This window comes from Eubalaena glacialis, chromosome 8 (assembly GCF_028564815.1).
Source record: "Eubalaena glacialis isolate mEubGla1 chromosome 8, mEubGla1.1.hap2.+ XY, whole genome shotgun sequence".
Taxonomy (NCBI): domain Eukaryota; kingdom Metazoa; phylum Chordata; class Mammalia; order Artiodactyla; family Balaenidae; genus Eubalaena; species Eubalaena glacialis.
The window spans coordinates 103,466,011-103,480,953 of NC_083723.1; the positions used below are offsets into that span (position 1 = coordinate 103,466,011).

The 14,943-nt window shown below is 36.8% G+C and overlaps 1 protein-coding gene across 2 annotated transcripts in view; it reads right to left on the reverse strand.

Moving 5' to 3' along the window:
- GRM8 (glutamate metabotropic receptor 8) overlaps nt 1–14,943 on the reverse strand; it is a 761,438-nt gene that overhangs the window by 139,672 nt on the left and 606,823 nt on the right. For both annotated transcript variants that reach the window (XM_061198012.1, XM_061198014.1), the window contains exon 7: nt 2,817–2,953. In XM_061198012.1, coding sequence (XP_061053995.1) covers nt 2,817–2,953 — 137 coding nt within the window. The remainder of the gene's footprint in view (nt 1–2,816; nt 2,954–14,943) is intronic.

Here is a 14,943-nt window from a genome sequence, read left to right on the forward strand (position 1 = left end):
AAAATTCAGAATTCAACCCTTGACGTATGACCTCTCTTCACAAACTAATTCACTCTCTTCTGACAGTTGATTCTCTCTGTTTCAGTAAAGCTAGCATGGCTATGTAGTTATAAACGATCATAATCATGCATGAGAAATAATTCTTACAAATCGTTTTGATATATTTTATGAGCAATAACACAATAATAAACAAACTTTTCATGCACCGTAAATGTACATAAAAGAGCAGCTTGAGATTCAACATAAAGTTTTATAAATATATCATATATAGAGAGAGATGTGTGTGTGTGTGTACGTGTGCTTGTGTGTATAATTATTTTAGGTACCTTCATATTATACATTAATGCACATATTTTTCAACCATTGAACTTTGTTATTTAAATCCTTAATCATAAGAATATAGGAAGCAGTTTGGCATTCATAAAAGTCAGATAAAAAGTAGCTTCCCTATTTTAACCCTTATCAAATTTTCTTTGTCGTGTTTAATGATTTTATTTCACAGAGGTCCACTGTCAAAAGGGCTTTTGCCAAGAAGCGATTGATTTTCAGATTGGCATCAATAACCCACAGAGTTACCAAAGCTTTGTTTCCATAAGTTTGGGTTGCAGGACAAGGGATAAGGTTTCATCAGGCTGCTACACGTAGTAAGGTGTAGATATGTGGTCTTACGAAGTACAGCCACAGTTGCAAATCTGAGCTGTCTTTGTGCATTACTGAATGCGGAACTGTGATAATTAGCAGGAAGTCATTACAGAGACAATAAATCATAAATACCCTAGTTTTCTTATTTCTCATTATCTGCTTCTTTTCTGAGAACTATGGTGACTGGTGCTACATAAACATAGCACTTCAGGGGCTACATTTGGACATACAGAGGTGAAAAATGTATTAAAAACACCAAATTGATGTCTTTTGAATGGGTTCAAACACAAGAAAGCACATACACACGTGTAAAACACACACAGGCAAGAATAATCTCTCTCCCCACCCTCATGTATGTCATAAGTGTTTACCTTCCAGCTAGGATAAGCTGTAGCTAGGAAATGAAATTAATTATTCATTTAAGAAATGAACTCAGCTCTCACAGTGTTATGGTAGCTTTGAGAATCAAGAAGAGGGGGTACTGGGCTTCCCTGGTGGTGCAGTGGTTGAGAATCTGCCTGCCAATGCAGGGGACACGGGTTCGAGCCCTGGTCTGGGAAGATCCCACATGCCGCGGAGCAACTGGGCCCGTGAGCCACAACTACTGAGGCTGCGCGTCTGGAGCCTGTGCTCCGCAACAAGAGAGGCCGCGATAGTGAGAGGCCCGCGCACCGCGATGAAGAGTGGCTCCCGCTTGCCGCAACTAGAGAAAGCCCTCGCACAGAAACGAAGACCCAACACAGCCAAAAATAAATAAATAAATTTATAAAAAAAAAAAAAAAGAAGAAGAAGAGGAGGTACTTTTACTAGAGGAAAGAGTGAAACACACATTAGAACAATATAACAGTAGAAGAGTATGTTTCTGGTTTATTAGACACATTTTAAAAGCACCTCACTGCCTACAGGGGAAACACTGCTGCTGTAGTGATTCCTCGGCCACTCAGTTCCTGTAAACAGTCCAATGTTACAGATGTATAAGAGAATGTATTATGGACATTAATGTTCTTGTATGAAGGAACTCTGATCCTTAGTTGCGACCACAGAGAACACTCCTTGTTTGTCTGTACCAGAAGGAACCGGCGTGCATGGATATGGCACCACAGGCTGTTAAATTTTGAAATGATTCCTTACCCCGTGGTAAGCAGATGCTTCTCCAACCACTCCTGTGCCCTCCTCACGCAGCCACTGCCTGCCCTATGCCCTGTGACTTCCCGGGCCTCCCCATCCGTCAAGTTCAGGATGGGCTTCCTGCTCTGGAGCCCCTTATGATTAGTGGGTGCTGGTAACAGACAGCTCCCCCCCAGTGTCCCCAAAGACCCCTTCCCTAGGATAGCCCCTCTGGAGGGCTGCCTGCCAGCTAGACACATCTGATAGAGCTTCTCCTCCTGCCGCTATCCCACGTGCCAGCCCCACCTGGTCCCAGCAGGAAGAGACAGAGCCCCGGGTGGCGGTGACAGCATGACACTGGGCAGGCAGATGACCAACTGCCTTTGGCACCAGCCCCAGGCCCTGTGACCTCACTGCCCTGCGACCTCGCTTCCAGCTGGGCTCTCCAAGTTCTCCTCACATGGCCACTTGTAGGAACTGCAAAATCTGTGAGCCTTGGGCCTTCATGGCTCTCCAGGGGGACAGGGACAGCCGGCAGCCCTAAGGGCTGTTAAAAAACTGAACATCTCTTTTGGGTACATTAACTTTCTCTGATGTTGTGATTCAAAGAGGTAATGTAAATACAGATCATGATTGACTTCCATCCAGCAGATGTAGCTGCAAGATCTCAACTTATGATGTGGCAAAGGTGAAGCACACTTATTAAGCACCGACTTTGTCATTCATGGCACAGTTTGTCACCCCTCCCCCCAACACACACACATACACACACACTGTACAAAGGTTTGAACAACTGAGCCTTTCAGAAAAGTATAAAGTTTCCCTAAATGTATATTTAGTCACTTAAAAGAAAATGAGATCTTTCATTAAATCCCTGCAGAGAGTAAATATCTCTACAGACATTTAAGACTTCTCATAACATTTTAAAGTTGAAGAAGGATCAAATCATACATTTTCTGAAAATTTATTTACAAGAAGATCAATTCTAACAAATGTTATACACTTAAAGTAAAGCGTCTCTCCTTGAGAACAATATACATAAAGTATAAGTTTATATTGATACTTGCTTTTAGATGAAGCTGATTGGTCCAGTGCCCAATGATTTTGTATTCTGTACTTTTGTTGGTTATTTGATACTGGAAGATATCATAACGACCAGGAGCGTCTCCATTTTCATTAAAAGTGACCGGTGTCCCAGCACTACCTATAAATGTTTAGAAAACAATGTTAACTTTTCAGTGAGATAGACCACTGGGCTTATTTCTCTCTAAGAAAAAAATGGTAGATAAAAAAATATTGTGCATAGTAAGAGATATGAAGCTAGCAATCCATACAAGGTCATTCTTGGTAGCATAATATCTCTGACATGAAAAGAAGCCCAGACATACTTTCAGGAAGAAGACGTGCTTCATTACGCACATTAGAAAGTAAATGATGAGAATCCAAGTTAGGCGACAAACGTTAACAGTTAAATAAATAAAAGTTGATAGGCTGGACAGCCAATAGTGGCTACGGAGAATGGCAGTTAATAGAGAAGAGTGTAAACGCCTTGAAGCATAACAGCTATTGTACAGTATGAACTATGAACAGCAATTCAAAATGTGGCAGGAGAACGTTGCAGCCAGATTCCCTAGAGTTTTACTTTATTCTGACTTGAACTCCACTCTGAAGCAAGTGCCGTATTCAATGTCCCTTCTAAGCCTCTGCTTTTGCTAACTCTGCCCAAGAGTCTATCCATGTGGGCTACGTTTAGGATCCTCTCAGTGGGTGAGGCAGTGGTCGCTGGGAAGTCCCAACTCCGCTCAGATCATAAAAGTTCCCTCAATTCACTGTGATAGTGCAATAGTGGCGGGGCAGCAGGATGCAAGAAATGTCATCTTTTCTAACCTTCCATTTCTCCCAGAAGCTTTCATCTTTTTCTCTTAATAGCTTCTGCTCACTTTTACTTTCTCTCTCATTACGTTTTACATAATCACAGGTTTTAAGAGTAGAAAGGGATCACTACCCGCAATGTTTTCTTATTCCATCTATAGCCTTTCTATATAGAATTTCCTTTTCTCTACTAGCCTTTGGAGGCTGCCCACAGCCCACACCTTCATCTTCTTGCCTTACTATTTACTATCTTGACAAATTCGCCTGACATCAATCCCTTTTCTTTGTGCCAATCTTCTCTCTGCACGTTCCCTTCCCTGAATTTCTTCTCACCGTATACCGGATTTAATTTCTATACTATACTAGAAACTGTCCCCTTCTTGCTATCTCTTTTCTATATTTCACTCCCCAAATATATATACTACTAATAGTTATACATGTCAACTCTATATATTTCCATCTTATAATGAGTTCCTTATTCTACTTGTGGAGTTTTAAACTAAAACCAATAATCACAAAAGTCTAAAACATTCCTCTTTGGAATCTTCCTAAAATTTGAATGCAGTGTGAAGTCTCTGATGAGATGCCTGGTATCTGCAAAAGACTGCTAAGGACACAAGAGATGGCACAGCATGGAGGAAAGAGCACTGTTTTGAGAGTCAAGAGCTGCACATTCATGCTCACTTTGCTTCTGCATTTATTTTCACAACTTGCGTACTCTCTTTTCTTCACGTGTCACATAGGGACTTAAACAATAAAGATGAACATATTTTTAAGTCTCAAAAGATCTATATGCATTTAAATTATTATTATTAGTTCACATGGGAAATGACTTTATATATAAATCAAGAAAGAAATAGGGAATTAGAGAAAAAAATAGGAGCTCTCCAATCAACCACTATCTTAACTACTCCTTAGATACTCAAGTGGAAACCCATGTGCTATAACTGATCAAAACCTTTTCTAACTCCAAGTGAACGTATTAAATCCTCAGATTCCTCATCTGTAAAATGGGAGTAATAATAACACTCATAGAGTTGCTATGAAAATTAAACAAATAGTTGCAAAGAACAATGCATGTGGTAATTAAATATGATGATGATGATGATGATGATTCACCCCATATGTATTCTCAGTACCTACCCATGCAGAGTAATAGACAGGATATTAAACATTCTTTAAGTAATATCTAGACAAAGGATTATGGGAATTCAATGGGTAAGAGATTACTGGATGGAAAAATACACATCAGTTATGAATTTCACATTAACATCATCAACCAACAAGTCCTGACATTTACATACCATTTCAAAATTCTGTCATGTACTCCATGAATAAAGTAATATTTACTTTTGTCTCACTAAATTCCCCAATGTTGTCATATCCCTCACTGAATGGCTCCTTATCTCCTACAACAGCATCCCAATCTTTTTTACCATAATGATACCCAGGCTAGGAGAATGTCACCTGTGTAACACATTCTCATGAACGTACTCTGAGTTATATATAATTCTTAGTGTGCTAGCTGTTTCTATATCTCTTTTCTCCAACTCAAGAAGGTATACTGGAAAGCAAGCTAATGAGAGCTGTATTATCCCAAACATAATTGTCCAACTTGGATACTTCAATATAATTATTAATAGCAAGTTACACTAAATTTGGCATTGCACCAAGAGGCAATATACTAAAGTATACATACTATATAAAAGTATAATATACTAGAAATGTGGGTTTGGGGGCCAGATCATCGCACTCAAACCCCAGCTCTGGCACTTATTAGATAGGTGATCTCAGGTGAGTTACTTGATTTGTCTGTTCCTCACTTGGCTCATTTTTAGAATGGGCTAATTGTAATTCCCATCTCACAGGGATATGAGGATTAAATGAATCAGTATACAGAAAACATTCAGTAAATAGTAAGCATTATGTAAATATTAACTATTATTTCCTTTATTGTTTTATGGCAGTGCTGTGTTTGAGATCCAGGGTCTATATGAGAACATAAGAACTTCTCAGTGAGCACGTATGGCTTTTCTGGAGTCACCCTTTCTAATCCTTGTTCTCCTCTATGAACACAAAGCCAAATATACCTAAAATCCAGTTCTTTAAATTCACCATGCTCTTTCTCACGATCCTGTTTCGCATGTTATTTTCTATAAGTTCACTTCCTCCTTTATCCTAACCTTTCTTCTCTATATAATTCCTTCAAGATGTGTCTTAAAGGTACACCTATAAGGATCCTTATCTTCTAAATCTGGAGCAGGGACCCAAGTGCCTCTTCGTGTCCTATCCTTCTCTATCACGGCACTCACTACTCTCTGTACACTTGTACTATCCATCCCCATTCCTGATCAAAACATTCATTCAACAGATATTTATTGAGAGCCTATTACGTGCTCAATACTGGGTGGACCCTCTGCCTTCCTCACAAGACCGTGGTCTCCTTAATAAAGGCAGAGTGCATTTCTTATCTTTGTGGGCACGGCACCGAAGACTGCTTGATATTGAGCGTGCAATCAATAAATTACAGTAGAGCATGAAAGAGGCACCCACTAACGATTCCAAGCAAATCCACATTCAGCTTCTTCATAGCATTATGAACTTCACTTATATCAGCTCTCGTCTTTTATGTTCACAAATGAAGGGACCAAATCAGTCCCTTTTACACTGTTACCAGTGTGATGTTAGAAACCACTCTTGCAACTTGCTTTACTAATCTGATTTCTGATCTTGGGCTAGGCTTGCAGTTGAATTACTTCAACCTTTCAACAAAGAACTGATTCAATTGCATGTTGGCTTATCTCAAATAATTGCCCTGGTACTGTGGTCTATGTAACAAAGAACACCCTTGAGTAACCATGAGAGGCTATGTTGTTTATTAATTTCAACAAGTAGAAATTTGAAAGATCACCCTTTGTACTGAAACTGGGCACCCTGAAAAACAGAATTAAGCGGCATTTTGTCCAGAAAAAAACTTGAAATGACAAACGTCTCCATATATCCATCAATGTATTATGGTTTACTAACAACACAAGTAAGAAATATAAATATATTTTGTTAGGCTAAATTCATATACATATAGTAAATTATGCTCCAGCAAGTTTTCTTGTGTTTCTTTCCATCCTAGACTTTAGTTATTTCAGAAATTTTGAAGTGCACTAATTTTTTACATACTCTTTAATCAATGTGGGTTAGTGGAGAAATGGAAACAAACAACATGGAGGTGGAGGTAATTTTTACTAGTCAGATACTGCCCTCAGAGTCTATACATCACCTTGGATATTTTCTGTTCAATATGAAATGCATGGAAAAAACTGTATTTTCGTTACTAGGCATGTCAAGCACTCCAACGTGCTTTGGTAGGAAAAATGACCTATCCAATGAAGATTTTATTTGAAAATATTGGCTCTGTTGAATATTGTTCTGGGCAAGATTATGAGCTTGGGATCCAGGGACTGGGGTTTGCTTTCTGGCTCTGCCAGTTACCTGTGTAATCTGGGCAAGTTACTCTCCAAAAACCTGTTTTGTCAACTGTCAAGAGAACATTATAACCCCAACCTCCCTGGGCTATTACAAGGGCTGCATGAGACGATGCATGTGAAGCACGTAGTATGTGACTGGCACACAACAGGTGTGCAATATGTGAAAACTATCATCATCATTATCCATTCCTCTGCCTACACTTATGCTCCCTTGATCTACATTTTCTTGTTTCCACAACGCAAAAGGCAATGCAAGAGTAATTCATTCACCTTTATGTGCAAATATTATATATAAATATATTTATAAGTGTAAGCCACTCAGTGTATTGTCATGTTTATTACTTTTGTTTCTCTTTCTTGCTACAAAACTATCCCTTTTCCTTCTCATAACCACCTGCGCTATTGGGTAAGCAGGAAAAAATAAGAAAGGTAAAAACAAAATCAGTTAATTTAGTAATTTTTAGCACCCTTAAAAGAAGAATGAATATATGAGATTGAAGTCATTGACCAAATGCCATAGGAAATAGCAACTTTCAACAGAATCTCAATTATTCATGCTCTCCCTTTTCTTATCCAATTTATTTTTATCAAGTATTCATTACAACAGTAAACAGAGCTATATATTTGACTTAGAATCATATGATAGTTTATTTAGGAATCAGTCAGATTACTCTTACATATCTCAGTTACTTAGCCTTTGTTCATTGAAAACTTCAGCATTTGGCTCACTGTATTCCCTTCCACCTATATTCCTGTTATCATTTCTAGTGGCTTCATCACACACCTGAAAGACTCAGCATCCTGGCCTCTACATTAGCTGACTTTCACACTTTCACATGCATTTCACCCTCCACTAACATGATCAGAATCTAAAATCAGTAACTACATCATCTCTCAAATTGTGTTCTCTGGATACCACCTTCTGCCCCCACTGCAACAATTCTATGAGCCCCTAAATATACTGATTCATTTATTACCCCAGTTTCTCATTGTATTTCACCCCCATGATAGTTTCTCTTCCCTCCTAGTCTTGCATAGGTTCTATGATGTTCCTTCCAAATGCCTTCTGTCCTTTTATACTTCTCCCCGCTCTGTCCGATTTTATTCCTCTGCCAAAACACTCATGATTGAACTCAATTGTACATCTTCTTTTCTTCTACTCAAGCAGCTGAATATTGTTTGAAAAAGTCATAAAACTTTACTGCCTGGCAAGGCCAGGACTAGATTGAAGTATGTGAGATGCCTTGGGCGTGACTCTGAGAGTGGGCGCCTCCCCAAATTCTGCTCGTTAGGTGCCCCACTGCTTCATCTAGTCCCGACCCTGCTCTCTGGTCTTACCTTAAATTCATGACCTCAGATTCCAATCTGTAGTCAACATTGCTTTCTGATTCTACCATACTTTCCCAGTGAATCCACTTCCCCCACTTCTGGATGACTAACTGTTTCATGTCACACACATCCAACATTTTCCTCCCCGTCGCTTCAGCTTGTCTCAGACTTTCTCACGGAGGAAAAGCAGCAATAGGACAAAGACTCCCTCCTCACTCCCCAACAAAACCCACAGCCTACCTGCATCTATGCTCATATGATCGCTTCCCTCCTGCTGAAACACACGTCCCTCATCCAATCAAAGGCGTGTTCCTCCCCTAGTGCTAGGACCCCCCTTCACTCTCACTCTCCGTGCACTCTGTCTCACAGTTATCTTGTTTCTTTTACATCAACAGATTTAGACTGTCTGCAGTGGTCCCTTCAGTTTACAACTGAGTTCTCACAGCTCTCATCTTAAAAAAAAGACAAAGCAAGCCAACAAATCCCATTACTAACCCTACTGCCTCATTTATCCACTCTCCTTAGCAGTAAAATAAAACTTTTTGAGCGAGCTGTCCTCACTGTCTGTTTTCTTATTTCCCATTAACGCATCAGACCATGTTAATTCGAAATGTAACTTCATACCTCCACTGATGAGTCTCAAATGTATACACCTAGCCCTGAGTGCAGACTTACCAATTACCTGTATCTCCACTTGGTTGATAACCATCTTACACTTTACATATCCAGACACAACAGTCCTCACTCAAAACACGTTCCTCACAGTCTTTTTCCTCTTAGTAAGGAGCTGAGGACTGTCTATCCATTCAATCAATTCAAAAACCTAAGTTAAAACCCCACATATAAGTGTAAAACACAAAGAGTGAACGTAAACTATGGACTTTAGCTAATAGCAATGTATATCAATATTGGTTCATTAATTGTAACGAATGTACTACATTAATACAAAACAATAATTGGAGAAACTGTGTGTGTGGAAGTGTGGAATATGGGAACCTTCGGTACTATCTGCTCAATTTTTCTGTAAATATAAAGTTGTTCTTCAAAGAAGTTTTAAAAAGTAAAATAAGAAAATTATTTTCATTAAAGCATTTGTGTAACCCAATATATGCAAAGCATTATGACATCAAAATGTAACCAATATACAAACATTAATGAGATACTTTACACTTTTTAATATATCACATCTTCAAACTCCTGTGTATACCTTAGACTCACAGATCATTGCTATTTGGACTAGCTGTATTTCAAAAGCTCAATAGCCATCCCTATTTAATAGTGCAGGCCTAAAAGACTAATGATTTCAGCAGTTATTGCTCTAACCCTCCAGTCACTGGGGAAGAAGTCCATGGCTGAGTCTTTCTGATCTGGCCTCCACTTCAATTTCAACTGGACCAACTCCCCACCCCCGCCTTCAATAGTTTCTCCCCTAAAAAGGTGTGGATTCATCCAAGTCTGACCCATGGCTCAGTGGATGCCAGAACTGGAGATAAGATAAAATAAATAAAATAAAATTCGAACTGCCCCAGTGGTAAAAACAAATAAACAGCCCACATCTAAGACATTAACAGGTCCTGTCTCCAAAACATATCCAGAATTTCCCCATTCTCTCCATTTCCTCTTCTCTGCACTGGTCCAAGCTACTGTGATCTCTCCCTGAACTCCTAGCCCATATCTGTGTTCACAGTGGTGAACAACAATCCACTCTCCGTCCTGCGGCCAGAGTGATACTGTGAAACACACATCAAATCAGATGGTTCCTCTCCCTAAAATCATGCAGTGGCTTCCCATTTCACTAAAATAAAACACAAAGTGTTTGTCATGGCCCTTAAGGCCTTGTTAATTCTCCAGTCACTTGTTTCTATACTTCATCCACCCTGGGATCCTTTTGTTCCTCAAACACATGATGTTCGCTCTATTTCAGTACTTTGGTGTTTCTTGTTCTCTCTCTCCTTCTCTCTTTCTCCAATGCTCTTCCCACTTGGATCTGTGCATGGCCCGGCTCCTTCTCATCAGTTAACACATACACACCACTAAATATAAAATAGATAACGAACAAGGACCTACTGTATAGCACAGGGAACTATACTCAATATTTTGTAATAACCTATAAGGGAAAAGAATCTGAAATGGTTTTCTTTATCTGATTGTTTTAGTGTGTGAAACAAATAGGACAAGGAATGCAGTTGAATGGCATTTCTAATTCTCTCAGCCAACCCTCCTTCTTGATTTTTCCATCAAGAAACTGAACTGACATTTGTACTTTCTCTTGTGGAAATGTCTTTATGATCTTGCCTTAAAGGTGTTTTAAGAATGAAAAGTGTCATTATCAGGAATGAATAGCACAATTTGAGAAGTAGAAATAACAACCTATAATTGTACTGATGGTACTCAAATAAGCTGACTGAATGTTTAAAATAAGAAAAAAATCCATTATTTAGTGATACACATTTCAGGGAAGCAGATGAATTAAGAGGTTTAAATAAAATCTCTTATAAGAAAAGTGACCGAAGAGATGATAAAAATATCAAATGTTTGTTTAAAGGACAGAAATGCAAAAGAATATGTAATAATTAGGCAATATTAAGTAATACATTTTAAGAGGAATTTGGGAACAAACCGAAATGTGTTGCAATCCTCGGATCTCAGTATATTTTCATTCCCTGACAGAAAACCTCTCTTTATCTAGAGCAAGTTAAGCCTTTTATTGTTTCTTTCGTGGGGGTATTTAATACCTTATAGATATTTATTTGTATATATGACTTCCATTATAAGTTTTAATTAATCATTGTATTTCTAACAGTGCTACATTTATGAGTACATTTATGAAAGTGTCTGTGTATGTGAGTGTGTGTGTGTGTGTGTGTGTGTGCGCGTACATATATTCTTGCTTTTTCAAATTTGCTGTGTACTAGGAGGAGGTCTCTGACTATCTAGTCCAATGTGTTGCTGGAAAAGAAAAAAAGATGCTTTTACCATCTGGATTTAAAATTGTCAAATTTATTAATTTTTATAATGAATGCTTACTAAGAAGTTTAAAATTTTGCTTTCGACATTCACATTTTTAATTTACCCACAGTTGACTTATGGTGTGAGGTCGGTATACAACTTCACCTTTTTCCTATATTGATTATCATTTTTTCAGCACTACTCCCCTTTTCTGAATGACTGGACAGATGCTTCTCTTTTAGACCTGTTACATAGAGAATGTGTCTATTTCTGGCCTTTCCCTCCTATTCCATTAATTCATTTGCCTCTCTTTGACCCAACATCATACTGTATAAATTACTAAAGTTCCATAATAAGACTGATAATGATATGGCAAGTCCCCACTCCCTATTCTTCTTTCTCATAAGTATTTTGACTTGTCTTTGCTTTAGACTCTTCTGTATACAATGTAGAACCATCTTTTTAAGTTCCCTGAACAATCCTATTTAGATTATGATTGGAAAAATATATAATATCTATAAATCAATTGGGGAAGATTTGATATCTTTATAATATCTTCCTATCCATGAGCATAAGTTGTTTCTCGGTTGTTTGGATCTTCTTTTGCAAGATCTAATGTAGTCTTATAATTTTCTTTCCACAGCACTTAACCATTTTTTGTAGACTTACTCCTAGGTAATTAATATTCTCTGATGCCATTGTAAATGGTGGCCTAAATTATATTATCTACTACTCTGCTGCTAGTATAGAGAATTCAGCTGAAGGTTGTTTTTTTGCTTGTTTGTATTTGTTTTGTTTTGTTTTGTATTAGTCTTTTATCCAGTCCAGAGGTGATTCTGTCACCCAGGGGTATTTAGCAATGTATGGAGACATTTTTGGATTTTGCAGCTGGGGGAGTGCAACTACTGGTGACTTGTGGAAGAGGCCAGGGTGCTACTAAACATTCTACAATGCACAGGACATCCATCTCCAATAAAGAATTATCTAGTTCAAAATGTCAGTAGTTTTAAGGTTGAAAAACCCTTGTGAAACTCTTTTTATTATACTTAAGGATTTAACTCTATAAATTCTTGAAACTTCTTTAATTTCTATGTAAAGCATCATGTTAACTGCAAATAATTACAATTTCATTTTCTCCTTAACAATTCTTATGCCTCCAATCTTTTTCTTTCTTCTTTATTTATTGCACTATCTAGGACCTTCAATGCAATTTTGACATTAAGTGGCGATAGTGGGCATCCTTATACTTCTTCTAACCTTTAAAGAATATTTCCCACATTCTTCATTTAGGATTATGTTTGATCTAGGCATTTTATAGGTGTTTCTTATCAGTTTAAGAAAGTCCCTTTTATCCTACATGTACTAGATTTTTTTTTATCATGAGTATATTTTTAGTGTTAGCAATGTATTTTATATATCTTTTGAGACAAAATATTTTTCTTTTAATCTGTTACTATAATGAGTTACATTTATACATTTTCCAGTTATGTCATGGAAGCTTTGGATGGATCCAACTTGGTTTCAATATTTTTTGCACTGCTGGATTCAATCAGTTAATATTTTGCTTAGAATCTTTAGATTCATACTCATAAGTGAGATGGAACTGTAATTTTCTTTCTTATAATTTCCTTTTTGTTTTGGTTCCAGGGTTATACTGGCCACATAGAATAAATTGGAAAATATTCCTTTTTTTTCTTTTCTCTGCAAGAGTTTTTATAAAATTGTAATATCTTCCTTGAAAGTTTTATAGAACTCACCTGGAATTACCCCAGATACCATCAAGAGAGTGAATAAATCAGTTGTGGTATATGGGATATTTATACAATGGAATATTATACTGCAGCCAAAATGAATGAACTACAGAGACAGCCATAAATCTGGATGAATCTTAGCAATATAACATTAAGTGAAAAAAGAAAGTACCAAATATACATTTTACAAAGGTATAAATGATTAAAATTTTAAAAATCTGTGTGCTTTTTTGGGAATACATATGCAAGACAAATCTATTTTAAAAGGTAGGAATGTTGACTGTTTGGGAGTGATGTGAGGATGGGTTGGTGATGGAAAAACATGTTTGGATACAGTTTTTTACCACAATCCTAGTTTGGGGGGACAGGGGAGTATTTTCACAGATGCTTATTACATTCTTTGAAATAACCAAATAACTAAATAACTAATTAAATAGATGAAAATGGACCTTGCATAGAACAATTATGAGCATGTGTCACTAGCCAAGGAACCAAGAGGAGAAAAGAGAAAAAGAGAGACAAAGAGAGAAGGGAGAGAGGGAGGAAGAAAGGAAGTAAGGAAGCAGAATGAAGAAAAGGGAGAAAAAAAAGAATAAAAAAAGAAAAGAGAGATATATTAAAAATTATAAAATAGCTCTGCTATTATGCCCTTGGAGAATACAAATACTCCCTGAGGGTCTATGAACCCAAACAAAATAGGTCACAAACAGAACTAGTCAAGCTTCTGTAAGAATTCCCAGTTTATAAAATATAATGTCTGGGATTAGAATTACATTATATTTTTAAGCCAGAAAGCTTAATTCACTTTTTATTATGAAGATTTCTCTGAAGAGTAAAATAAAGCTAAAATTCACCTCTTACCAGTTGAGTTATTACTTCATTTCTTGCTCAATATCAGATTGTTCTTTTATCTTCGGTTATGCACGCCTTTGTAATAATTCATTGTTTGAAATATCATTAAACATACAGTCTTTCAATATGGTTTGGAATTAATATTTTGTTAATATTTGCAAAATTACAGTAAGCCAATCAAATACAGATAATTCTATAGGAACAAATGTAGGTGTCAAAGTATCTAAAGAAATGGATAAAATATGAAACTAGAGAGATCTACTCATTTCTGACAATAATTTATATATTGAATTAAAAAGGATACCAAATCATTTATTTATAATGGATCTGATTTTCTGTAATTACACAAACTGTCAATGTATATTATGCCACTGTGATAAATGTGACTTGTCTATGTTACCATGGTGATTTGAGGTGTTTCTATTCTACGCTGCATGCATAACAATTTGGAGCATAATCAAAAGAAACACTGAAATATGTAAGTAAAAAAACCATCATAAATTTTTTTTAAAAGTGTAGTTTGACTTTCACATATCCCTTTTAGAGGCTGATCCATTAAATGGATGAAAACAATAACTATTAAATAGTTATATTATTAAATAATATATTTCAAATATATATAAAATACTTACAAAAATTATTTTCTGCCAAAAATAAAATATGAATGATTACCATAACTAGAACTCTCAATTCATATTCTCTGACCACTATTCAAGAAACTGAAATTTTTAACTAAAGCTTGAAAGAGAGTAAAAAGTTAAAGCAAGACTAAGGAAGATAAACATCAAAAACTCCTAAAGATTTAGAAAAGACAATTAAGTGCTCATGTTAATTAATCCTTGAGTCAGAACTAAAACTAAAATTATAGAGTACTATTTAACAGATACTAATATATTTCAAAACTAGAGGATATGGTCAAGCCTGCCCTCAGAGAGAAATTTAAAGAATTGAGGTTAAAA